At 49.3% G+C, this 27,582-nt stretch overlaps 1 protein-coding gene across 1 annotated transcript; it reads right to left on the bottom strand.

Annotated features, from left to right (window-relative positions):
* Nucleotides 1–28: 28 nt before the first annotated feature.
* Nucleotides 29–27,582, bottom strand: UCK2 (uridine-cytidine kinase 2). The gene is made up of 7 exons (XM_090046731.1): nucleotides 27,224–27,582; nucleotides 12,978–13,137; nucleotides 11,691–11,787; nucleotides 10,695–10,837; nucleotides 4,496–4,593; nucleotides 3,021–3,069; nucleotides 29–2,669 (listed from the first exon to the last, which is right to left on the bottom strand). Exons 1-7 carry the CDS (start codon nucleotides 27,320–27,322, stop codon nucleotides 2,530–2,532), a joined length of 786 nt encoding a protein of 261 aa, XP_089902857.1. The 5' UTR covers nucleotides 27,323–27,582; the 3' UTR covers nucleotides 29–2,529.

Here is a 27,582-nt window from a genome sequence, read left to right as displayed (position 1 = left end):
CACACACAGAGGAGACAAAGCACCAGGATCCATTTGTTCCATCTTTATTTACAGGGGAGGGGAGAACAGTACTTAACCTTAAATCACCCCCACCCAGCAGTGTGCCTCTGGAAGCTGTCTCGCATCTTTGCAGGGCTGCAACCTGCTCTTACCCAAGGGAAAGTATCTGTCTTAACTGGAATGACCTAGTGATCACTACCTACCTCCCTGTAGTGGCCAAGATCATGTACTCCCAAACCATTTGCCAAGGGAAAAAGGTGTTGCTATGCCCCAAGCACAGGAAAGCAAGAGAATGTTTGTCCTTGACAGTGTTGACTTGGGCACCTGTTATCTTCACTGCCTTCTTAAGTAAAAGCAAGTCCTTGACCTCGGCCAATGGAGTTAGTCCTTACTGCTTTAACTCTTAAGTGCCAGAGCTGATGGGTAGGAGCCTTAAAGGATCCTACAACTCCTAGCCAACTGGTAGCTCTTGAAGACCAACTGCAAGCATTAGATTTGAAGCATAGGATGCCAAGCACAACTCCAAGCAGAGATAGCTCCCATGGAAACCACCATGTCCCATGCCAGGCACCTCATAAAGAGGGCAAAGCATCTTCTTGGTGATCACTGGGCAAAGCTCAAAGCCTCTAACCACTCCCGTCTTTGGAGCCTTTGAGGACCTCTGAGGCCAGTGTTGGGGTACTCACTCCTCCTGTACACCAAGGCCTCACAGCTAACTTAGCACAGGGCAGCAGCACTGTCACATCAGTCCTATGCTAAATCCTCTGGCGAACAAGGGCACTCGAACCCTGACCCTGTTCTACTGTGGATGGAGCCAACAGTTACTTTCAGCAAGCCCTGGGGAAGAAGCTGTAATCACACTGGTTTCGAGATCCAGCGTTGTGGGGACCCTGGCAGGTTACAAGCAACAGGTATGTACAAGTTCAGCATTTTTATGGGGCTAAGAAAAGAGAAAGCAGACAAGTCACTCCAATTCACACCTCAACCAAACCAGTTCTGAAGCTATCTATCAATGTCCCCAGCTCAGCGACTCCCTTAGGCTTAAATTGGGCCTTTTCTTGTCCCTTTACTCTCTTGTACTGGGTGAAAAGCAAACACAGCCAAACTGCTGGGCCGATGCCAATTCTGCCACCAAGTTTTGCCCACACTTAGCAGGGAGAACAGGTATTGGCTACTGAAGAAGGCAGGCAGTAGGGGAGAGCTTGGAAGAAGTCTGACCACCTGGCAAGAATCCCAGCCAAGATACTCAATGGTTTGCTCTAGCAGCCTTAGGTAGAAGCTGTACAGGATTTCAAGGGCTGGAATTACATCAACGTTCCCATCTTAGAAGCATGCTCCTGAGTCTCACCAAAAAACACTGGCACAGCTAATCATTTCAGACCCAGGAACTTTGGCACATAGCACCATGGACTGGCAGGGCCCAGGCATAGTGTTACTTGTACGGAACTTACTGGGAGGGGCTGCTCTGCAGCTTCTAATCCAACTGTTCTCCTCCCAGGCAGGCTGGGATCCTTCCTCACCTATGATATAAGTAGGCTTCACCTCAGCCATTGTAAGCCAAAAGGTAAGCCCCCTTCTATACAGTATGGCAAAACCTGCCGCTTCTTTAGTGGGGCTCTCTTGCCCTTTCTGCTCAGATGGCACAGATACCTCAGAGCTTGCTGATACTCTCATTACTCCAGCAGTGCTCACAGGTGTAGATGAGGTAGGTTCAATTCTTACTGGGACAAGTCATGTCAAACCCCAGAACTGCTGCCATGGGGGCGTGTCTGAGGCTGGGTAGCAACACCATGAAGAGATAAAGACAGGGACATCCTGAGGCTGTGGATCACTTGTAAGGAAGAGTTACAGGGAGGGGAAGCCCCTCAGGTTTCAGCCAAGGGTTCCCCCCCCGTCTTTGGCCCTGTCCCCAATTCTTTCTGTCAGTCACAACCCAGCCCTTCTCCTGGTCAGGAAGAGCATTTGGGGGCTGTCTGCAAACCACACACAGAACATCAAAAGCACAGCAGCACACTGCAGGACAAACCTTACTCCCACCCCCAAGCAGTAGAGTGGCTGCTCCTAGACTCTTAAACCCCTTGGTTGCTAGATTTGAAACCTTTGGCAATTCCCTCCATATCTGCACATAGTTAGTAAGCTGCAGTTCACCACCTCAGCACCTCCCCATTACCCATCCCCACCACCCTCAGCAATACTAAGTTTGGCAAATCCCTTATGGCAAGTAGTTTTACATTATTCTACATTTACACAAAAATAGAGCAATTCTATATGTATAGATATTTATAGCTGATTCCGTACTGGAGTGGTTATTGAGCAAAGCCAGCACGAGTCCCACTGCGTGCAGGCTCCTGGATGTTCTGATGCTCCTCTCGCGGCTTTTCCAAACATACAAAATTCAAGGCATTTGTCTCCGTTTGGTTTCTTAAATACATGGTAAGGGGGAATGAATAGGACACAGTATGTAGAAAAGCAGAGTACTGCGCAACTGCTGTCTACTCCAGCCTGGTCCCGAGGCAGCTGGCAGGGGTGTCAGTGAGGCCGGCTACTCGACTCCGAAGGCTGCCTCTGACGTGGAGGGGTGTAGCCATTCAGGCAGCCGTTGGTTTGACGTTTGCTGAGTCCTCCATTTAGAATATCCTGGATGTGCTGTACGATCAGGTTGATGGCCACTGTGAGGAAGAAGCAGAGGGAGATGTCAGCTGTTAGCCTGGTGGGAGGGAGTGACCCGAGTGCTTCCCATATGCATGCACCCCATCCTCTTCCCCAGAAAGCATGAGTCATTCAAGCCAGCAGGGTCATGCTGATTCACAGCAGTTGAGGACCTATTCCCCAAAGAGTATATGTTCTTCTTCAGTAAATTTCAATGTAGAAGCACTTCATTTTGCAGCACTACATGAGATAGGCCCCCTACTAGCTTTAGTGCCCATATAGTCCAGACCATGCCTCAAAAATCAGCAACTTTCCTAGTGACAGGACACATCTAGGATTAATCCAGAGGAGTCCCATCAGTAAGCACTCACCTTCATTATCTGCTCCCCTGGGAATGATCACATCAGCATACTTCTTGGTCTGCAAAGAAGATGACCATGTTACAGGAGGAAGCAGAGGCTAGAAGACCCCCAGCTCTGAGGCACTGTCATAACTTCTGCTCCTTGCCTAGGAGGCTCCAGGACTCTGCCTACTGGAGTTCAGAAAGCTGGGCAGGGCAGGGCAGGGCTAAAAGATACCCAGGGTTCTCATCAAATACCACATTTTGGAATCTTTGATAGCCTAAAGCCCTGCATTAGGAGGCAGAGACTCTGGTCATACTGGCAAGAGCTAGAAAAAGCCATACATAAACAAAATTAAAAATTAATTTGATCACATGACTCCTGGAGCTGGTGCTTTAAGGAACACTGCTGGTGTTTTAAGGGACCCGTCACTGAATACTCCTCAATGGCCTGCCTCAGGCCGGAAAAGAATTGAAGTTGAGATGCAATTTCAGTGCATCTGCACGGCCTGAAGCAGTCAAAGGAAAACTGCGTAGGACCCCAGTCTTTGCCTGGTTTCACCTTCCTTCTCTGGGAAGCCAATGGCAACTTCATGCCCAGACACTGGCCTTGCACCAACAACAATCAAACCTGAGCAGTTGGCCAAGTGTTTGACAGCATCACTGGCACTGCTGGGCCTACCCAGAAAACAGGCCTGGAAGCAGTAAAAACAAAGACGACCCTTTCACCCAGTGAAAATATTTCATGCTTTAAATGAAAAGGCTAGCAGTGAGCTCTATGACTGGCATGCTCCTATCATGCTCCCAGTACACCATAATAGCTTAGGTGATAAGGCAGAAATAAAATCAGGAGACTGACAGGCAAGGTGGGTTCCTTAAGTTGAGTGTTCCCCTAGGTCCATCAAATTTGCTAGTTTTGTGGCTGCAGAAAGGATTAGCGCCATTTCCATTACTAGTGCCCGAAATCACTCCATTTCCAATTACAGGAATTCAGAGCTGGCACCCAAGCTTTCCTTCTGCTCGGAAGCCTGGTGCCTTGCCAGCCAGGAAGGGGAAAATGCAGTTTCGCTGCACATGACAGAAAGAACTCACAGCCTCTCCTTCAGCCCTGGCCTTGGGGCTGCGCAAGCAGATGATACGAGCAGGCATCGATTATAGGTGGAGGTGGGAATAGCATTCCATACGTCCCAACACAGCATGCCTGAAAATCCAGGACAGGCTGTATGCCATTAGGATAGCACATACTTGCTGGCAGAGAGCTCCCTTACTGTTGCAGCATGTAGCTGGGACTGGAAATCCCAGTCAGAATGCACTGATCACTGCAACTGATATACTGCCTGCTCCAGCTGGCTCTGGCCCACCATGAAGCCAACTGAGTCGATGCCTGGAGTCCAGCCTGGCACATCAGGGTGTGTTGGGCTTCAGTGGGAATAGAGCTCCTCCAACAAAGAGTGGTGAAGGATGAGTTCTCATCATGCTAGTGGAATTATTATTTCTCTTACTTACTGGTAAGCAGAATTCCTCAAAGGCTGGTTTGACGAAGGTAATGTACTGAGACAAGATCTGCTCAAGGTCTCTGCCTCGCTCACTGATGTCCCGTAGCACTAAAGAAAAAGCAAACACAAAAACATGCAGTCAGGAGCCAGATTACATAGATCAACACATCCCTGCCCCCCACACCCCTTTCCCCAGAGGCCCACACAGGCCAATGAGCTGGGTGCTGGCTGCATTCACTTCCCCTGGCAGTGGCCTCTTAAGGCCACACCCCAGCCCAGTAAATTGCTGTTTAATGGGTTGTTCTTAAGCGTGCCTGAAAGCCAAGGGCTGTCTGATATTGCAGGCAGTTTGGGTGCAGCAGGGTGGGCCTGGTTACATCCCCCCCCCACAGCATCAGCCAGCATGTTTCAGCTATATCCATGCCATACACCCATGCTACTTCAGTCCTGCTCCCTGCCGCTTGGGGTTTCAGTGCATCTCTGGGCCAAGCTGCAGCCATCCCTGCACTACTCTACTCTGAGGATTCTCACATGCAACTGTTGATACCTCTCAGCCCTGGCCCTGGGCAGAGACTCCAGAAAGCAGGGGCTGGCACTTAAACACTGCCTTTTGCAAAGCAGGCAAGAGAGTCTGACCAAAGGTAGGTTGCATAAAGCAGATGCATCTTAATCCAGAAGTGATCTGCATGCATTCTAACCCAGGTCTTCACACTGAAGGGTTGTAAATTACACTACCCCCTCCCTAGTGGGATGGATTTTGTCACTGTTCTGAACCTATGCCTCTTTTGGGATGTGGCTGGTCAGCATTTCATTTGGGAACCACTTGCTCACTCCTCATGGTTTCCTGTTGGGTTTCAGCACAGCCTCCTTCTCACCCTCAACTTGCCCCTCCTAGTGCCGATAAAGTTTGCACCAGTCCCTGTCAGGGGACCAGTAGAGCCTGTCCCCTCCTCCCAAGCAGCAGTTAGACTCCAGCACGCAGATGGACAAAGCCATTATTTGGGAGCTGGCGTTGGTGCAGCCCCTGAGGCACAGTGCAGACAACACCCTACCCTTCCCAGCAGGGCTGAAGGAATTTCTGCCCTGGAGTTGTATGAAACAGAACTTGCATTGCCAGTGATTTAGCAACTTTCTCCAAATGCCAGAAGTCAAGCCGAGCCAGGTCACTGTGGGCTCCCCATGAGGCTGGCTAGTGGCCCAGCAAACATCCAGAGTCTTCTGTGCTAGCAGGAGACAGAGCCAGAACAGAACTGGTCTCCGACTGCTCCACTGGAGCTGACCCAGCAGCTCCAATGATCTCCTGCTTTTCCTGTTCGCCCTTGGCTATGGGCTCCAAAGCACGCCCTTATGCAGGACAATCCACAGGATTACAGGGAGGAGGGGCTGGCAAACTCAGCTGCAAATCCCTGCCTGGCCACGGAATGTCCCAGCCCCATCCCAGGCTGCTCTTACCACCTCTCCCCCATGCCTAGAAAAAGGGGTAAAGCCCCAGCGGGGATTTTCTAGCAGCAAACAAGTGGGCAAGAAAAGAGGGCAAGTTTGGCTCCCTGGTTCCACATGACACTTGCCAGCCACCCAATGGGAAGAAAGCACATACTGAATTTAGTCTACATCGCAGGGTTCCCTGGCTCCTTTCAAACACAGCACAGTTTAGGAACTACTGCAAGAGCCCAGGACAAGCAAATTCCCCAAGGATGCAAATCTTCATGTTTCATGGCACAAGCAAGCTTGGCCTATAAAGGAACAGAAGGAAAGTTTTTCAGGGGGACAATCACCATCCCAAACCCAATATAAACACTATGGGAGGCTTGTGCCTTTTCTCTCTAGCAGCTGGTGCTGGAGTGGCTGGAGAGCAGGATACTGACAATCCTGCAGCACTAAACAAGGGCACCAGCATGTAGACTAGGGTGGCAAGAAGTACAATGCCCTTGGGCCACCATGGTTTCAGTCCTACTGTTGTGCGGAGATGCACTGCCTCAGTAACAGGTAGGGAGATTCTGATCCCGCTTTCATGAAGTTAATCCACCCTACACAGGAATGGGGCTTTAAATAGTACTACACTGATGCTTACAGTGGCCTATATTATACTGAAGTACAATTCACAGGTATGCTGCAGGAAGTGGTAGGTGTGTAAAAGGAGCCCTGGCAAAGGTCAGATCCAGAAGCTGGAATAGGCCCCTGGAAATAGACAGAAAGCCTCCCAATTGACTCCAGTGGGAAGTAATCAGTCCCACAGAGAAGGAAATTTCCTAAAGGGGCTGGCCAGCAACCTGGCAGCAGACCCAGAATGTCAAACCCCAGATTTTACCTGAAGAAAAAGAAAACTCGTGGGTCTAACCAACAACAAACCAAGTCCCAAATCTAGTGATAGGTACAGCTGTTGGTGTTGCATTCTGGGAGCTGTGGCTTCCAATTCCCTTCCAAGACCACAACTCCTTTCTGCTTATAAAAATCACAGACAGCTGTTCTTGGGCCTCAAGTGCATGGTGCAATCCAGCATTCCAGCCTGACACCACCATCCACCTGGTTTCTGCAGTTCATCAATTTAGTGGTGCCTTATGACCTTATCATTTGGTTCTACACAGCCACGCTTCTCCTTTCCCTGTAGTGACAGAGGCAGGCCTAGATAGTGGACAGGGGAAAAGCTCTGCAAGGGCTGACTGTCAGTTTCCATAACGCCCACTAAAGATTGGTGGGGGAAGAAAATCAGTTCTTCTTTAGAAGGTACAAGCTGGTCAGGGATGGGGGAGAGAAGAATTTTGAGTGACCGATCTTATCTATGGTAAGGATGAAAAGCAATCATTTCACCCCATGGGCCTGACTGGTATTGCAGGGCTCCTTGCAGGCCACACTGGGACTGCCAGGCTCCTGCCCATAGTTACAAGTGTTAGTGTGCCGGCATTAGCAGCTAGGGAGTTAACACCATCACTGTTCAACTCCCAAAGCAGGGGTTACAGAATTACAGCATCAAGGTAGCCAACAGCCAGGGGATGAACGCTGCCAATTTTAGTCACCAGTGGCAACCTAAACCACCAAATTCTGGGGCTGCAGTCGCCCCACCCCCCCAGGGTGCTGGCCATGCTGCAGCTCCAGGAGGGGCAAGTGGGTAGAGCGGCAGCAACATTAACTCCTTGCCTGCTGGCATCCATGGCAAAAAGCTTTGTGGGCCATATGACCTGTCAATGTGGGTCACACCTGGCCTGTGGGCTATGTCTGATACCTCTGATCTATGAAAAAGCCAAGCCTGAGTAGAGAGAGCTTCAGTGGGCAGTGATAAGACACATGTACCTTGCTTTAAGTGCTCTGTCTGCAAAACCCCCTTTCAGATAGCAAGTGACAAGTCCTGTTCCAATCAGCTCATTCAGTTTCCTCACTGGGATGAGAGAATGTTATCTTTAGTTGTTACATCAGAAAGAAACTGTTGCTGGTTCTTAAAGTCATCCACTCCCTTCCAGGGCTGTTGATCTCACTGTTATGCAGTAATGGTAAGTAACTGACTTGCATGCTTCAGAGTACCAGATGTGTCTCAGAGCAGGCAGGCAAATAGTTAAAAACTCTACAAAGCTCTCTGTTGTTGGCCAAGTGCCTGTAACTTTCACTTTTTCTTGGACCTTCCAGTAGGGGCCTCGCTAAATTGGGCTACCCAGCTGGATGGACAAAAAATCCTGAATTCCTAATATCATGAACAAGGGAGACTTGTTCTTCCAGAGGATATTCATGCAGTGTTTGTGACCTGCTAATTCTTCCTCAGGCAGTGACTGTACTGTGACCTCCCTCAATGACTCATGCAGAAGTAGCAGGCTGGGCAGAGAAGAGAGGGGTGTGTTGAAAGCTGCTTTCATCAGCAATGATGACATTATAATAGCTGAAAAAGACTGTAACGTTTTCTTGAGGACAGCAGTGCTCCTGCAAATTTTTCAGTAGCAGTAAGAATTACGTGTCAGATGCAGAATGCTCCGTCTTGCACCTCTCTGGGATACGAGTCCTTAAAATGCCAACTCACATAGCAAGTGCCACTCGTGAACGTCATTAAGGGAGGTCTAATCTGGGATCTTATCACCTGTCCTCTCTATACCCAGGCACCTTAGCTGAGATTTTTGATATCCATCTGATTTAGATGCTTTCCCCCAGAAGTGGTCTCTAAGATTTTTTTCAAAGCAGCCTAAGAATTTAGACTGCAGTTACTAGCAAACTGGATCTTATGTCGTCTCAGTGATCCTGGAATGCCCAAGGTCCTTCCCACATAAGGTGAAGCGGTGTCTCCGCAAAGGGTCCAATACAGTGCCTACAGTGGTCAACTCAGGCATTTTTACTAGAGTTGGTTGCAATGGATGACATCAGCTCAGGTCCTGGCTGCAACACTAGTATAGACAGTGAAGTAATGGCTGCAGCAGTTTATTGTTACTTCCTGTTGCTGACACGAAATGCAACTTGCATTCTGTAATTAATGCTAAGCCAGGGTGCTCTGCCATCCTGCATTAGCCAGGTAGAAAGCTGAAACCAAGACAAGGATCTAGAGGCCCAATGCAAGACAAGAGGATGAACTGTATTTTTAGAGAAGTTAGAGTAGTTTGCCCTGCATCTCTACCCTGGCAAACAAGCCAGCCTGAGTCAGCCTAAATTGTTGATGATGGCTTGCCTGGCCAACTAGCCTAAGGACCAAGTGAAGGGTAGCTGGCCACAGGGGATGACAGCCTCTGCATGATGAGCTGCTCCTATCAAAAGTACTGAATTCATCTAATATGCTGTGCTGTACACGCCTGGAACCAGGATACTCAGAGATACTGTATAAGCCAAACTAGGGTGGAATCAGCAGCCCCAAAGACTGGCAAGTCTGACCTGCCCACTTATTTCCAACAACAAAAGTACATTAGACCAACTGCCTCAGTCTCAGCTCTTACCTTGCAACCAGCTGCTACCATTAGCATTACTGTCAGAGTGGACAGAAGGTTCTGTATGCCTTAGCAGAGGACAAGCAATGGGACAAAAGTAGCAACAGAACTCCAAGGAAACATGTTATCAAAAGGGAAATCTATTATTCTCTCAGTTTGATAGCAGTCAAGAAATACAACTCAATGTCATAAGCCCTTTTCCTTTCACATTCTCCATGTTACTATTCCCAGTAGCTTTGCAGTACTCCTGAACACTCTGTCTCTGGCAAGTTAGAGCCAGTGAACAGCAGCAAAGCCATCTGAACACGGGGAATCCACCAGCTTCTACAAGGCTCCTTAACCAAGTGAAGCAGTTTTGGATCTAACCCCAACCTGCTGATTTCTAGTGGTTTGAAGTACAATAGAGTAGGTGCTTGTGGAGTTCTGGGACATAGCTGGGGGCTCCCCAGTGCTTGGCAGCAGACCCAGAAGTGGACCAGTTGGGGATGGCAGCAGCAGCACCTGGGGTCCACTGAGCCAGGGGGGAACTGGGGGGGGCGGGGGTGCCCAAGCACATTCCTTGGCAGACCCAGAAGTGGACCAAACGCGATTCCAGTTTACTTCCGGATTCATTGCCAAGCATGCAGGGCCCCCCTCACCCTGTGCTACTGTGGGATGCTCCATCTGCTCCAGTATCGCAGTGTTCATGAGCTGCACCTGGTACCTTGAGGTATGTAGAAAGAACATTTACAGCTGTGTTTATAGCTGAATCACTGATTCTCTGAATCAATACTGAATCTTCAAATTTGGATTCAGCCAGATCGAATTGAGGACAGTGATCTGAATCAATGAATCGAATCACTGTCCCCAGTTTGGGCTGAATCCTAATCTGAATTGAATACAGCCCATTTCGCACACCCCTAGTTCTCAGTACAATCAGGCCTTGGAAAAAAGTAAACTCCCCTCTGTGAGGAAGCAGCACCTTTTGTAATGAGGAGCTGCCACAGCAGAACAGCACAGCTAGTCAGGCATCCTGTGACAGGATACTTGAGGCAGCACAAGTCCTGCACAGTCCAGTACTACTGAGGAGGTGGGGATTTTCCCCAGTTGTGCTAGCTGATCAGTTTGATGCCCCGAATCATAAAGGCTGAACGTCCTGGCTGTTTCTAATGAGGGGTCAGTCCAGATACCCTTTTGTTGACCCCAGGAAGTCCACTTCTTGTTCGGAACCTATTTGCTTTTCACATCTCCTAGTGATGAGTTTCCAGATCAGTTGCACGCTAAATTAAGCAGCACTTCCCCCACCAGCATGGTGATGTAGGCTCCCATGGGCCTTACCTCTGCGGGAGAGACGGGTGTCTGCATCCGTGTCCACAAACAGCTTCATCCGGAAGAGATCCCGGACCTCTTGGCAGTAGAAGGCCAGGATGCCCTCAAAGAGAACCACGTCAGCCGGGTACACGGTCACCGTCTCCTCCTTCCTGTTGTACAGGAGAGCCCCCAGTCAGAACAACAAGTGGACAGGAAGAGCTGTGCTGGTGGAGGATACAGAATGCAAAGACTTCTAGGCTCTGTTCCCCACCAGTAGAAACCCTGGGAGAAACATAACCTCCCTACCCCCCATCTTGACTAGGCAGGCTTTATCCCAGTATGGCAAGGCTTTTCTCAAGGAATTCTAAGAGAACATACTCTTTCCTAGAACATGGTGAAAGCAGGTAGCAAGAGACCTTCCCCTACCTGCTATCACTACACACACCCAGGCAGCTGTTGCTTTCAACTGCAACTGCCATAAAGCTAATCCAGGAGGCCTATGAAGTATATAACCTAGGATCCACCCATTCAGCATTTTACAAAGTTTGCCCTGCTCTGGAGAAGGCAGGGGTCCTCCTTGGACCAGCCCCATTCACAGTACAACCTTTTTATGATATGATCACTGGGCCTCTCACAGGACTGCCAGAAACTGAGGTCCTGTAAGAAACTGGCTAGCGATCATCCGTCTCACCACCATATCTCTCACACACACACACACACACACACGGTTGAAGATGAATGGGCAACATATATGCTGGAACTTCTTAGCTTTGGAGTGTCTGACTTTGCCAACTGAGCAAGATTTTCTAAAACCTTGCTCTTTTGGGGTAATAAAGCCTATGCCAGAGCTGGTAAAATAAAACTGCCTTTTGTAGAAATACAGCCTCTTCTGAAGACATATAAGTTTGGGATATTGTGGGGGATGAGAGTTGTAAATGCAGATCAGGACTGGCATGGCTGTATCCCATGCTCCAGATCTCAGGAAACACCATGCTGATAGTGAGGCAAGTTCAGCCACCTGACCTGGAATGGGAGACAAAGTCATAGACAGGAATCTGGACAGTCTTCCCCTGCGTGATCTCCTTGAGTGTTTTGATGATCAGCTCGTTGTCAAAGGCATCTGGGGGTTGGGGGGGGGGGAAGAAAGAGAGAGACAGACAGAGAGAGAAAATGGGGAGATGTTAGAAGCAGCTTCCCAAACCATATCCCCAATTAGCACTCTGTGCTTCTGTTTAGACAAAGCCCCTGCAAAGTCAGGTCAGAAAGCCCACCCCTGTGCAGTCATACTGCCCAAAGGAAGTATTACACCAGCTAGACAGATCTGGTTTAACAGAACTGTTGGAGTCAATGGGACTACGTTGTTTTACACCAGCTGCAGATCTGGCCCTAGAAGATCAATATGATCCTTGTACTAGTTGTTTTGAAAGCTAAGACTAAAAAAATTGAGTCTCCTCCCAACACCCAGCCCCTAGACTGGAGCTGTCTTTTATTCCTGGTTCTCCCTCCCTCAGCCTCACAGAAAGGGCTCTGTTTGCAAGGCGGCCTGCTGCCTCAGGCTATTGTTCTTTTGGGTGAAGCGGTTCTGGAATTTCCCCACCAGCCCATTAGGCTGTTCAAAGAGTCCCTACTGTAGGGACAGGGCACGGGCTCTCTTTGTGTTTAGTCAGAGTTTGGTCTGTAGAGAGAAGCTGCAACTCCTAGTGCATGATATGGTACCTTCCTAGAGAAGAAGAATTAAGCACTAGGTTGAGCTGCCCCAACTTCCTGCAACATTGTAGTGGTGCTGACTAAGCCCTCTGTCCTTTCCATGTGCATTCACCTACTTACATGTAGCGGTGCAGTGGAGGGGGCAGGTCTTTAATACCGAGTCTTTAAAAGAAAGAGGAGGTCTTAACACCAGTCTCCTTCAATGAACCTTTTTTTTCTGTTCTATAGCTGTGCACTTTGCCGAGCACCTGGATCCAGAGATGGCTCCTTTTGTGGGAAGCTGTCTGCACAGTGTGCAGGGCAATCTGGGACCTTTCAAAATGAAGCATTCTATTGAAATGTAAGTATTATAGGATAGAGGCAGCCAGAAAATTGGAACAAGATAACACAGGGACCAACCCCAAATATTTGGGCCTTGTGGTTGCATGCTAGAGCCCTGCATGACTGCATCATTCAGCCCAGGTCACGAGTCCCTGGCACTACCAACAGGTTCTCTGCTGGCAAAGTCTGAGGAGTGGTTCTGCTTAGCAGAGTGATCATTCCAGATCCACCAGTCCCAGCACTGCCTCCCAACACAGTTTTTTAGGGTCAGCTTCCATTCACCTGGGTGGTCAAAGTTGAACTGGCCCTTGAGTGCTTTAGCCTTCTGCTCCGAGGTGAGGACCCGATAGAAGCTGTCTTGGCTCAATATCACCACTTGCTTCTGGCGATGGTCCACCTCGTTCTGGCCCAGCAGTTGGACGATCCTGGAGCAGACTGAAGACTAAGAGAGAAGCGGCAAGAGGAAGGAAGTCAGGAGAGCATTCCCTTCCCTGTGCCCCAGGCCTGTTCTTCCAGCCAGGTCAGAACTTCCTTACTACTGAGGGTTTACACCACTCCACTGGCCTCTCTCACCCTCTGTCTCTGGCAAGTAGCTCTAACAGCTGCACCTGGCTACTGCTCAGTCCTCCCCCTACCTAAGCAGTAGCATAAGACAATACAACTTTTAGTCACTTTTGCCACTATCCTCTAGCGGAAGCAACTGACTAGGCTCTAGATCTGCCTCCTTTTGATGCAGCTTTGAAGCTTGTAAGCAGCAGCAGAGTTTTGCAGTTGCACTCAGACCATCTTCTAATGTATGCTTGTATCCCACAAACCAGATCCTCTCTTCACTCATGGAGATAACACCGCTGGCTTAAGCTACTGCAGCAAGGACTGACAAAAGCAGCAATCTGGCTCTCCTTGGAAAAGGTGGAGGGGGAAATCTGTGGGGAAGAGATTGATTAAAGTCTGATACAAAGCAACTGAATCTGCCATAAATGGGGCTTCATTAGCCAGACAGCACTAAGCCTCTCAGAGACCTCGGCCATAGTACAGAGCTGGGAAGGCATATCCTGGTGCCTGTTGACACAGACAAACTAAGGAGCTGTTGAATGAGCAACCTGGTTTCTACTGACAAAGGCTAGGTGGCTCTGGCTGATGCTGCATGACATTCTGCAAAGTTAGTTTAGCAGAGGCAGCCAGCCCCTTTGACTGGCCTAAGCAAAAAGCCACGCAACAAGTTGCAGCAAGGGAAGTTTAGGTTAGATATTAGGAAGAACTCTCATAGAAGGAGGGTAGTAAAGCACAGACCAGGTTACCCAGAGAGGTTGTGAAATTTCCATTCTTGGAGGTTAAGACCCGGCTAGAAAAAGCCTTGGCTGGGATGATCTAATTGAAGCTGGGCCTGCTTTGAGCAGGGGGCTGAACCAGATCAGCATTTCTCAACACACCCAGAAGTGGGTTGCAAGAATACATGAAAGGGTCACAAACAAATTTTAAAAATGGATCAACAAATTTTAAAAAGTGGATTCTCTTTTAAAATAGAGGAACATGGAAAACCATGGTTTCTCTCTTGCAAGCTGGCAGAGTTCCAGCTGCAAGAGGGTGTTTGCCTCTCTCCTCCCACCCCACACATTAGGAGGCTGGAGCCTGGGGGTGGGAAACAGCAGGTCAGGAGAGAGAGGCATTGGGTCAGGACTGGCTATCAATGTTTACAAATGGGTCCTGGTACAAAAAAGGTTGAGAACCACTGGACTAGATGACCTCCTGAGGTCCCTTTCACCCCTAATTTTCATAGACATTAGGGGCTGGAAGGGACCTTGTGAGACCAGCAGCCAGAGGCAGGAAGTCTCCAAGGATCAAATAATCCCAGCAAGATAAACATCCAAATGCCTTCTGAATGAGTTAAGAATAGGTGCTTGCACCACTGGGGGGGGGGGGGGGGGAAGAAAGAGTTTGTTCCAGACCTGGGACACTTGGACTGTAAAGATTTTCCTTATACAGAGTCTGAAAATCAGCCTTGTAGAAGTTTATGGCCATTAGACCTAGTTATTCCTTGGGGAGCCCTGGTGAACAAGTGCTCTCCCAGACCCTGATGCATGCCCCTTATGTACTTCTAGGCTGCCACCAAGTCCCCCCTGAGTCTTGTCTTTGCCAGGCTGAAGAGTTCCATGTTCCTCAGCCTCTCCTCATGAAGCTTACTCTTTTGGCCTTTGATCATACAGGTTGCTCTCCTCTGGACTTTCTCAAGCTCATCCATTTTCTATGATTCTATATGGGCACAAGCTGGGGATGAGTTTCAGGGTATAGGAAGACATTTAGAATAGCTGCCTGAGCTCAGGTGGGTCAGATGGTAGAGGAAGATAGTCTGGAGAGGGCCCCAACAGCAGGAAGAGCAGGTGCACAGCTGGGGAAACCCTCTCCAACCACATCTTTGTGACTGCTACCACCTCCCAGCCTACCATGCTAGGCAACAAGGAGGCGAGTTGTGCTGTGGACAAGTAGTACAGTTGAAATCTGCTCTGGGCCCTCCCATGCATGCCATGAAGCAATCCAATCATGGAGCAAGTGGTAGAAATGCCACTAGGAGCAGAAACAGTATCTACCTCTCAAAAGGCCTCTAAGCCACAAAGGAGAGGTTTCAGTAGAGCCTTCAGCCCCATAACTGTTTCCCATGGCTGTGTTGTGGTTCCTTGCATCCCCATTCCTGGGGAAGGCAGATGTTCACAGCCAGTGCCCCACAGCTGGATTGCTGGGTTAGGAGTGGAGTTGGAGCCAGGGGGTTATCAGGGGTTGATGGGAGGCACGGCCAGAGAGTTCAGGCCAACAGCCATAGGAGCCTCCAGCAGGAGAACTAGCTAGGAAGTTTGCCAAAGGAGTAATCTGTCTATGGAGTAGATCTGACAGCTCCCAGCCTTTTCCACTATTCAAGCCCTCTTCCGTAATTAAGGCACTATAAGCCAGTGCTGGGAGGGCTCTCCAGTCACATCAGCACCAGAACAGTTCAGGCTGAATTGCTCAAAGCTTCCCCAGAGGCAAGCTGTTTTCCCCACTTCTGTGGGCCTGTGAGCAGTTCAAAGCCTGGAAGAGCATCCTTCCTCACCAGCCCCTGATCCAAGCACCAGAGTATGGGTCACAGCTCCAAATTTACAGGCACAGCTTTTCTTTGAATGAGGTCTCACTTCTGGGTTTCCACAGAGCTCAGCCAGAATGGCAGCATCTGGTAAAACCTTGGAGTCTGGGGTCTAATGGAAGCTCAGTTCCAGGCAAACCCCCCTGAATGAGAGAGAAGCTAATGAATAGCAGTGGGTGACAGTGGTAGGTTCATACATGTGCAGCACCTGTAACTTGTGACACAGTAGAGGGGGCTGGGATCCTTTTTCGACCCCTGAAGTGATCGACCAACTCCCAAAAGCATATTTGATTTCTGCAAGTCTTATAGTTGCTTATTCACTTAGTGTGACCATTGCTCCTCCTCCCCCCAACTACAGTCTCTGAAACTGTGTGCCCCAAATGCAAGACAAAGCACTTTACTGATTCAGCTGCTTCCAAGTCTACTTTCAACTCTGTTTTTACCCACTCTTTGTGCCCTTACCCAGCACTCTACGTTGCACTCTTGCTTATCAAGCCATGTCCCACTGATTTCATAAACACTCACCACATATCACAGCACTCCTCCACCTTTTCTTCCTGTTCTCACTCTCTCCTACATAGATAGCTGCCTATCAATATTAACATTCCAGCTATGAGAAGAGGCCTCAGGGCTTGGCCACGTTCCTACAGACCTAAGCATCAGTCAGCCTCTCCATCTGGTTAGGACTATGAGATTCCCAATCTCATTTGCGAGTTAGTTATCCTCCATCACATGCACAGGGTTAGACACTCAGCTAGCCCAAATCAGTGAAACTCCACTGAAATCAGAGATTTCTTACACCAGCCGAGAAGGAATGCTGATCAGGAATGCAAACAGGAAAAAAGTGCCCTGCAGAGTTATAGTGAAGTTCCCTCTGCACCCCGATCTCAACTCCATGAAGTGAGAGACCATGAATGCTACAGCCAGACAGGCCCCACAGCTAGATAAAGTAATATCTGCCTCATTTCTACTCTACATACCCTATTCAGCAAACACCAAGCCCATTAGCTTTGGAAAAGAGAATAATGAACAAGAGAGGATGGGCAGGGAGTGAAGTCTTTGATGATCAGCCTCGATGATCATCAGGCTGGAGTCTTTGATGATCAGCCAGACCATGACCCTGGTCTAGGATCAGAGGAACTGTGGGACATGTTGCTAGAGAAAAAGATGGAGACCTTCTAGAATAAAAGGAAAAAAGACTCTCCACTGGCTCCTATAGCCACCTGGTAATTTAACAGGCCCAAACAAACCCTTGCGGTTAGGTCTTACCTGTAAACCTTAGGGAAACAGGTAGCCAAGACCGCCTCTCCATTACCATTAGGAAAGCTGGGAGTGGCATGGAAGGTCCCATTTCACTCAGACTCTATTATAGTTTGATCCTCCTCTCTAAATGATCAGAGCACATGCCCGATCCATCTTCTTTCTAGCAGGCTGCTTCTAAATCAGCTGCCAGAACAGCTGGCTGTTAATACCCACAGGAGAAGCTGCATTGTGGCTTGAGGAGTCAGTTTAAATATTGTTTAATACATTTTAAGAGTTGTCAAGACTGATGGAAGGAAGGAGATAGTCATAAGGACTCCCTGCTCCCCAGGAGATGGTCTCTCCAAAATCCTCAGCTGTGCAGTGATTTCATCCAATCCTAAAATCACAGGGTCTCATGGACCCTAGCATAACACATTGCCAAGGCAAAAAATGGTACTTGAAGGGGAAGGTGGTAGTAAGGGGTGGAACTGGAAGATAATCATTACATGCACAGTTGGATCTCTGAGTGAGTACCAGTGGGAAGGGTGGGCAGGAAACAGCCAAGCTTTACACAGCTTTGGGTTTACATTCCAGAAGTCAGTGCAAGTGGGACAGCAGTTTTGGGGAAAGGAGTCCTATGACTTCCCCCCCCCCGCCATGTAGCTCACTAAAAATCATTCACAATTGGCAACCAAGTAGAGCTTGATTTCTCCTCACTAATGAAAATGCTTTGAACTTTCACTCAACTTGAACAGTAAATGAAACCAGTCACTAACGTCTACACCAGAATAAGATTTTTTTACATTTGAGCTTACACAGCAGGAAGTTTTAAACCTTCCCAGTGCTACCTATTCCCTCCAATAGAGCTAGGTATTGTACCTTCCTGGAAGAAGATACAACATAGCCCCATAGATTTTACTAACCACCCCTATATTTGTTCACTCTTGTATATCACTACCCCACTTCTCTGAATCTGGAAGCAGGGAAAAGTCTGGCTGATATTCATTAAGGGACTTCTCTAGTTGTAGTCTGAATATCTGGTGCAGAGAGGAACAAACTTTTCTCCCTTTCTTCAGGCTAGCACTGTATGTTGAAGAGGGAAAACCCTCAGGAAGTGTCTGGTAGAAAGCTGAAATGGCTCTCTGTCATGCCTTCTCTGCAAAGCAATTTCTGCCAACCACAAACAGATGGTGGCCTAGTGGGAAAACTTCAGTTACTGGTTTGAAAGGAAGGCAGATCAGAAATACACAGGTCAAATTCCCCACCACAATGGGAACAGAAACTCCTAACTTTGGAATGCATCTCCTCCAAAACAGATGATGAAAATCCCCAGTACCACACACTGAGGGCTGAGTATTACTCTTAAGAACAAGAGACATGAAAAATCCATTAATGATATGGAACAGGTAGTCGAGTGGAAAAGCCTGTCATTAGCAATCACATTGGTCAGTCAAAAGCAGAAGAAACTAACAAACTTCAACGGATCTAACCAAAGTAGGTGAAGGGGCAGCACAACGGAGAAGGAAAATCAATGTTAATAGATGCACCATACTGCATATTAGAGCTACCCACATGGGCTACTTAGAGACATGCAGCTGGGTTCTGGATTAACTGTAATCACTACAAAAAGAAGACAGGTGTCATTTTAGACAAAGTGAAGCAACTGTCCAAAGTAGAATATTAGACTCAGTAAAGCCTGAGATACAGGACTGCCATTAAGGATGGAACGTGGGTCCAGAGCAGTGTTTCATATATTCTTGCGACCCATAGGTTGAGAAAGGGTAGCAAACAAACTTTTAAAATGAATCAAACTTTAAAGATCAATTCTCTTTTAAAGGAGTAAAACATGAGAAACTGCCTTGTTCCTTGCAGGCTAGCAGAGTTCCAGTCAGTGAGGGGTTGCTTGGGGCCCCCCATGCCTCACATACCCCTCCTGCCCCACACTCTGGAGGGCTGGCGCTTGGGGGCAGCAGGTTGGGAGTGACGGGCACTGGGTCGGGGAACTGGCCATTGATGTTTACAAATGGGTCCTAGTACGAAAGGGTTGAGAACCACTGGTTTAGAGTAATGGTTCTCAACTTTTTTCATACCAGGACTCATTTGCAAGATGAATGGCTTATCCCGACCCACACCTCCCTGGCCCTGCTGTGCCCAACCCATAGCCCCCTGCCCCCCCCCCGGGGCCCCTCACTCCCAACTCACAGCCCCCTGCCCCCAGCCCTGCCAAAGGGGACTCCCAGCTGCCCCCATCCTGCTTGGGTTGGAGAGCGGTGACTCTGGCTCATGCAGGTGGCAGTGAAGCAAGTCTGGCCAGGCATAGGCTGGGGCTCCTGCGCCCCACCAGACAGCCTGGCCACAGCCTGGCCCTCCCCACCAATCCCCAGCAGCAGCATCTGGCTACCCTGCCCCCACGAGCATGGGCACCAGCTCTAGTGTCACCAGCCTGGCCACACAGCTCCCCCCACCCCTTTGAAATATAATTGTGACCCACTTTTGGGTCATAACCCACATATTGAGAAACACTGGTCTAGAGGTCAGGACCTGGACTGAGATTCAGGAGACCTGGGTTGTATTCCTATCTCTGCCACTGATTTAATTGTACACAAGGGCATATCACTTTCCTTTCCTGTGCGTTTAGACTGCAGTTGCTTGGAGGTGGGGGCAGGGTAGAAAGAGGGTCCCTAGTCTCAGCTGGGGATTCTATACCTCAACACAGTAACTCCTCTGCATAAATTTAAGTCAGTGTTACACCCACGCCTGGTTCAGTTCTTGTCATCTCATCTCAAAAAGAAAACAGCAAAAAAGGAGGAATAGTTCAGGCAAGGCTCAGAAAAAAACCACCCACAAGATGAACTGAAGAGACTAAGCAAGAGCCTTCCCCTCCTCCACAGTCCAGTGTTCACTTAAGTGGCATATACAGGCATACCAGTCTATAGCCCTTCATGGGTACAAAGCAAGCCTCTCTGTAGTATGAACAGAGTGAAACCAATGCAATGGTTTCTTCCTAAGTCTACAAGCAGGCAGTGCCAGCATCTCTCCTACTGCTCAGTACTTCTTCACACTGAAGCAGGCTGAAAACCAACCAGGTTTTGTTGCACTAACCATAAGGTTAACTGGATCCTAGGAAGTTTCATTCTCTAGACTCTGGGAAAACAGCATTCTTAAGTGCTAGAGCTAGTCAGTGAGGAAGCCCTACCCCAATACACGTGCACGGTACACTTCCCTTTAATGGAACACTTCGCTTCCCGCAGGGAAGAGGTATTACTTCTGAGCAGTTCTCACTACATCACTCATACCATTTGATACCCAGTATGCACAAGACGGTACACAGGAGAGAAATGGCAAAAAGAAAGGGATACAAAGCTGAAAGGGAAAAGAGAATGCAGAAACAGGAGACAACTCAGGAAAACTTATCACGTTGTAACTAATCAAGAATGTGAAATAAAGGGCAGGTGGAAAAGTTCTCCTTCCATTAAATTAATCTCCCCCCATAAATTCATCAGACATTCAACTTGTACTTCTAGGATATTTGGTGAGCTCTATAGGTGGTAAGGCATTATTCAGAAGATATTACCAGTCATACTGGTGGAATTAGTCTTGGAAACAGATTTCACAGTTCTCCCCAAAACTAAATCAGCCTTCCTTATAAGCTGTATTTTAAGGCAGGTATTTATTGTCAGTTTTCTATTTAAATGAAATGCCAAGTACACAACTGCTTTGCTGCTTTAAATTGCAGGGACCCAAGGCATTTTCCATCCAGGCTAGTGTATAACAGTAAATTCCCCCAACACCCCCACCCCCGACCCTAAGCTCAGCAACTATTGTCAACTCTAGAATAAGATGCCTCTGGGTGAAATTTTTGTCTAGCCTTGGGAAGCAGGAGGCCATTTATCCTCTCTATTAGCTAGGGCTGAGTATTATCACTAGGTAATGCTGTGTCATAGTATGGGACTTGCAGAGCCAGAGGTAGAAGATGCATAATGTTTGAGACTGCAGGAGTTAAAGACCCATCTCCTCAGGCTCCAATAATCCCAGTTGAGGGAATTATGAAGGGGAAGCTATTAAGATGTCTACCCAATCCAGGTGCAGATAAAGGAGGGCCCTGCTGCATGAATTGATGGAGCAATACTACAGGGGAGATGTAATCTTCTTGGCCTTGAATGACTCAAGTATAGTTAGTGGGTGAAGGCCTCCACTGCTTGCACTACAGGCAGGCTGACCCCTGCAAGAGTCTACAAATGCCTCCAAATGAAGATCTTGGCTACACAATTTATGGGCTTTCCCCCTAGCTTGATCCTTTGGCTTTTTGGCTAGGGGCAAGTAAGACTAGAGGGTATCAACTCCAACACCTCCAGGTTTGTGGCTTGCATGTAGGATGCCTGCCATGGATCTGGGAAGTATCTGAAGTCCCAGACTGATGAGGCTGGGAGGTAGGCTACTTGCTGGTGGTAGTGCCACACAGATGTGAACAACTGAGCTCTGCTCAGCTGAAATTTGGAACTTAATTCAGAACTGATTTGGTCCTGGAAACAATATTTTATTAAAACTTAAAAGCAGAAGAATTAAAACTGCTTATATAGTAGGCAAGTATTCAATCCCAGCTCCTCTTCAAGGGATGTTTTCTGGGGGGTGGGGAGGGGATGGACAACTTTTGTTTGCTTAGGGGCTCTTGTCATTTAGGTCCTTGCTGGGGAAAGCAAAGGGGAGAAATGCATCCTTGCTTTAACTCTCAGAGAGCAGGACCTGCCCCTGTCCTTGCTGCTTCAGTCAGACTGAACAAAGGTGCTTTGTAGATGTGGTTTCATGTGATGGATAGGGACCGGCAGCTTCAGAATACAACATAAAACCCTAATGGGAGAAAGGCAATAGTGACTTCATATGCATTCCATCTCCTACCAACAAACATGAAGAGAGCTGCTGTGGTCACAGTGACAAGTCAACCCCTCCCTCCCTGTCAGTGCTCCTCAGAAAAAGATCCATCAGTCCCTGTTCTGCTGCAGCAAGGCAACAGGCCACACTGCAGACAGGATGGCATTACAGCTGGCCTAGGCCTCCTTCACCTTGTGGGCTTTTGCTGCTTGCTTTTCCAACATGTCCACTCAGAACCTCTCCAATGCACTCTCAGAGCTCCCTTTCTTCCCCATGAGCAATGGGGGCATGCAAGGAAGCCACTCTTCCCTAATTAGGCTAGTTCAGTGTCAGCAGCTAGAACTGTGCAGTTGTGCTTTACACAACAGTTGAGCAGGATTCTGCACTTCAGAAAACAAAAAAAAACTCTTGGGAGTCTTGCCCCAGCTCCCCAAACAGCTAACCACTCTATAGCCTGGGAGCCCACTGTAGCCAGCTGCCTAGCTCCCCAGGGAGCTACATGTACTGGGAACACTAGAACCACATCAGCCACCAGACAAGCTTCTGAAGAGCCTTGGAACCCACTAGGGCTTGTCTGCTGGGCTGCCAAGAAGCCTGGGGTGGGGGGTATGGAGGACCTGGGCCTGGAAGCTTGATGAGCTGAAAGGAAACCATGCAGACCAGGTTCCATTGGATGCCTGCTATGCTCTGTGAGAGTTAGATCAAAACTGATGCTCACAAAACATTTGGCAAATCAGTTGTTCCAATGGAGAGAGAGAGAGAAAAAACAAAAACAAAAATCACTGGTACCTGCCTGACTGCCTGCAGCTTATACATAGGTATTTGGGAATTGTCTGCCATCTCAGACCTCCTAGAACCAACTCCTCAGCCTCTACTAGTCAGGAAAGCAGTCCTGGAGATAGCATAGGGAGAGTCTAAGTGTAACCACTGTGGTTCCTTTTTGTGACTTAGCGCCGATAAGGAGATATCCCTGGTAAGTGAAAGCCCATAGTGAAAGCTTTCCTCATAACACTCAGCCAGCAAACTGTAGTCTAATGAGGGAAACTCCACACAGAATTCAGAAGCCACAAAGCCTCCCCTTGCTGACATTTAAGGAATACAGAAGCATAATATCATCCTGGATAAAAGTACATTGCTGTGCAACAGGGGCTGACATGACAGACCCTCACACAGTGTTTACAACCGTCTGGCCTTGGAGCCTACAGGCTCAGGTCTGTAGATCAGGTCACAGGTAACCTTCTTCTAACGGGGGGGGGCAGATTACAGCAGCTTGGCCCCAAGGCAAACCAATGTTTGTGACCCAGTTGCTGTGGGCCAAATAAAATCTCAGTGGACTTGATCCAGCCCGGGTGCCATAGGTTGCCTACCCCTGCCCTACTGAGCCACTTGACAGAGGTTGAAAACACCACCTATGCCCATGGGTGTTAAAGTCTATCCATATTAAAGTCTAGACACAGGCCACAGCACTAATTTAGGTGTTTGGCAGCTGAAGGTGATTATTTCTTGTTTTAAAGTAGCCCATTTTCTACATTTGAACACTGTAGTTTAAATTTGTGCCTCAGTTTATCCATACGATGGAGGAGATTCTAACCTACCCCTTGGGAATAAGGCATCTGTGACAAACTGTTATCTATAAAGGTATTGCACAAGGTATGCACAACCTGGGGGCAGCTACAGACCAAGATGCCCCTAGAACCACAGTTTATTAGGACAGCTGATATACTTGGCAACAGTGGCACCTTCCCAGTAGTGCTCAGAAAAGGCTGTCAAGATCCAGCTGGGCAAGTTGCAGGTAGAAGACCAAGATGAAGATAAATGACTCATCAGATTTTAGGGTTTCAAACTGAAGGTCTATCCTTAACAACTACTTTACTAACCTTCCCTGAAATCCTCATGCCACCCTATGCCTAGTAGGCTGGTAGAGAGGGAGGTGTGCAGAGGTATCTTTGATTTGGGGAAAAGAACAGGAATCAGCAGAGAGAGCTTTAGTTTGGGAAGGAAATGGAGCTTTTTTGCAAGCCTGGCAAGAACTTCTAGGACCTGTACTGGAAATCCCCTGCATGAGCAAAAAAGAAAAGACCATTCAGTCCTCATCAGCTCCAGTGAAACTGCCAGCAAGGAAGGCAGAGTCCTCATTTCAGGGAAGCCACAAGATGTGTTTTGGTCAGATCTGACAGAGGCTCCTCATGGCTCCATTTAGCAGATTGTGTTGCTTCTTCTGAAGGTACCCTGGAGGTTGGCAGGAGTGGGATCTGCCTGCTGCAGGCAGAAGCCCACACCACTCAGCAGAGGTGCTTTAGCTCTGCCAGTAGAAAAAGCGGGTTCTGCTACTATAGGGGAGCTTTGAACAGGAATGCACTCGAATGGAGTTCTGTTGGCAAAACCCTGAAGCATAGACTAGGCTATAGGTTGGATTCAGACAGACAATGGGAGAGGCTCTGTACCAGTGAGCTCCAACTGACAGGGGGATTTACGAAACACTGATCGACTTAATGAAGGGACTAGTAGGCCACAATACTGTTCACCATATTAGTACGGCTCCCTTGAATCCCTAATTATGGGGATCTGCCTGGGCCCTCCTCCTCACCAATTACCAGTTAGGCTGTGAACAGGTTCAGAATCAGTCCCAGAGGCTTGTAAGTTACTCAACAATCACATTTTCCACAGAATCAGTCCAAGCTATAATCTGCCTAAGATGTTAGCAAAGCACTTCTCCCCCTCAGGCCTGCAGGTGTAATGAGCTGCAAACAGTGCTCTTTGTCCACTATCTACCTCAGCAGGTTTGTCTACAGGAAGAAGGGAACCAACAAGTACATCTCTGCAGCTCAGACTCAACAAAAGGTTGTGGGAAGGATTTCTTATTTTTTATGGGACCTTGGAAGGTAAACATCCCCGTTATCTTCACACTGGTGCCTGGCCAAAGGGGTGTGTTGCAACAACAAATCACAATTAGCACTACAGAAAGTTACATGGATTGGCAGTTTTGGAATGGGGAAAATATCTTGTTTTCCCCTCTAAATTCTCTATCTAACCAGAGACCAGGGCCAGTACACACGTCCCAAGCCACCCAAGAACCAGAATTCTAGTGATCAGGCAGGAGTGAGAGTTTATTTGGACTACAGGGTCCATCTCTCCTTTCCTACCCACCCCATGCATGCAGAAAGTTAAGTGCAGTGCAAACCACTAATGACTTATCTGCATTGGAAAAGCAAAGAATGCAGAAATAGCACAGCAGCCTTCCCTTATAGTAGAGTACCACCAAGAACAGGGATCCTGCCAGGAACAAGGGGAAAATCCCCACTACTGCTCCTGACTACAAACCCTGCCTCAGCTCTGCAACCAACTGTGTTCTGACCACTGCACTGCAATCTAACAAATTATACACCAGCTTTAGATACTAGATGCACTGAGTGCAAAGAGCTTCTTTCTGCCACTTCTAGTGGAGCAAGCTAATTTGGCCAGGATCTTCTACAGTCCTTTCCTACAAAATTCTGCAATAAATCTGATGGGCTCCTCTAATGAGCAGCACTGTACAGTGCGTTTTAGCTGACAACAAATGACTGCAGAGGGAAAATAAGGAAAGCCAGCTACTCTCTCTCCCCATCCATAAAATGCTGTTCCCTATGTTTCCCAAGGCAGCCCACTGCTGCTCAGCATTTTCACTTGGAAGCTGGGATGCTGTGGCATACTGGAGTATAATAATCACTGCCTTCCCCTAGTGGGTCCTAAACAGAGCCTCCAAGACAACAGTTAGCAATGCCAGACGCAGTTTTATGGAAACAGCCATATGGAAAAAGATCCATACATGAAAGCTCAGACAAGCCCAGGATACCCGAGTCCCCTGCAAGCACACTGCAGAAACAGTTCCAGCGATTCCAACATACAGATTTCCACCTGCTCTACCTCCTATTTTTCCCTTGCAGAAAAAGAGAAGGCATCTAAAAGTGAACAGGACAGCTAGCAACCCCCACAAATACTGCAACAGAGGTCTGCAGTGCAAATTTAAGTAATCTTTAAAATGACTGTAAAGCCCCATTCTTCCACCCTTAGTGAGTTAGATATTGGGTGCTCTCTTACTCAAGCACACTTGGTATCCCCAACACACTGTAAATGGATGCCATGTGCTCGTAGGAACACCCCCAGCCTTGCTCTGACCAGAAATGGATGAATTATAGGTTTTTTCCATGGATAACGAAAAGCAGCATGCCCAGGTCTCCTCTCCCAAAGTAAAAACCACCAGCTACCCCAAAGGGAAAAGGCACAAGCCCTGAATGTGATTTGGCTTTACCCCTGCAGTCTGCTGGTAATTTGAACAAGACCCCCATAAACCTCAGCCTAAGGACTCTCTAAGGCTTGACAACCTTGGAGGAGGGAAACTGAGAACAGCCAAGGGCCATTTCTACCATTCCTTATATTCCGGGTGGAGTAAAGTCTGGCACCACCATGAGTCAGCAGCTCACTGCAGAGCTCATCACCTGCTGCTACCCCCTCCAGAGTGCTTCAGTGGAGACCCCTCTCCCAGACCCCAAGACTGGCTGAAACTGCACCTGGCTATGCTCCCGGGGGCCGAATTAGAGACCAGGAACCACGTGTGTGCCTCCCCCGCTCCTCCTCGTGCTTGGGGTTTGGCTCCTTCCCCTGTTAATCCAAGCCTGTCACACCACCGGGGAGAGAGAGCTGCCAGGGATGTGCATCTGGAAGGGACCGCAGCTGCCAAGCGTCTCCAGGGGTCCTGCAGGGCGCGGAGCCATCCCGTCAGCACTGCGTGCGAGGCGGCGGCGGCCCGGGCCCTGCATCAGTCACACACAGGCCGGGCGGCGCGGAGAGCGGCTGCCCACAAACCCGGCTGGCACCCCGCGCCTCGCTGGCGAAGGCCCACGGGAGGGATCCGCAGGCGGGCGGGAGAGCGCTCCCTGCCGCCCGCGCCACAAAGGGCCCCGCGCGGCCCGGCCACATGGCCGCGAGCACGCACTGCGCACGCCCGAGCCGCCCGCCCGGGCACAGGGGCGACAGCCGGGGTTGGGGCGGGCTGTGCCCGGGGCGCCTCAGGAGGGGAGCTGGGGATGCCCCGGCTGCGGGATGCTGAGGGAACGGCACCCGCCCGGCCGCGTCGGCACCTGCCCCGGCCCTTTTGTCTCCCAGCTGCACGCGGCGGGAAGCGGGGCCGGGGTCGGGGCCGCACATGGGCAGCGCGCGCGGACACGCCGCAGCGACATCATTTACCCCCCTCTTCCCTGGCGGCACCGGGACGGGGACGGGGCTCGCCGGCGCAGCCATGTGGCCGGGCACGGCCCGCCCCGCTCACCTTGCCGCTGGCCGTGCCGCCGCTGACGCCGATGAGGAAGGGCTCCCCGCCGCCGGGCTGCCCCTGCTCCTGCAGCCGCTGCTCGCTGTCCCCCGCCATCCCGCCCGCGCGCGCGGCTGCAGCTGCTGGCGCTCTTCGGCTCTCGTGGCGGGGCTGGATTTATCTGATGAGTCAAGGGCCTTCCTGCCCTGCCCTCCCCGCCCCGCCTGTCTCCTCCCCTCCCGGCTCACATCCCCGGCGCGCGGCTGCCTGCCAGGTGCCTGCTGCAGCTGCACATGCTCCGGCCCACCCCGCGCCGGCTTTGCGGAGCGGTTGCGAGCCACATGGGTCGAGCCGGGCCCACCCCGCCTCCAGCTGTC

The sequence above is a fragment of the Crocodylus siamensis genome, chromosome 5 (genome assembly GCF_052110815.1).
Source record: "Crocodylus siamensis isolate JL-2025a chromosome 5, ASM5211081v1, whole genome shotgun sequence".
Classification (NCBI taxonomy): Eukaryota; Metazoa; Chordata; order Crocodylia; family Crocodylidae; genus Crocodylus; species Crocodylus siamensis.
The sequence above is the reverse complement of the archived record's forward strand: the minus strand, read 5'-3'. Positions and strand labels throughout refer to the sequence as shown.

What these genes read in the sequence shown, in the direction of transcription:
- UCK2 (XM_090046731.1), bottom strand. Translation starts at nt 27,322, where the DNA reads ATGGCGGGGGACAGCGAGCAGCGGCTGCAGGAGCAGGGGCAGCCCGGC. An exon ending in CACCCGTCTCTCCCGCAGAG is followed by an intron (nt 4,594 to 10,694) that starts GTAAGGCCCATG and finishes CTTTTTCTTTAG; the next exon opens with TGCTACGGGACATCAGTGAG. An exon ending in CAGGGGAGCAGATAATGAAG is followed by an intron (nt 2,670 to 3,020) that starts GTGAGTGCTTAC and finishes TCTTCCTCACAG; the next exon opens with TGGCCATCAACCTGATCGTA.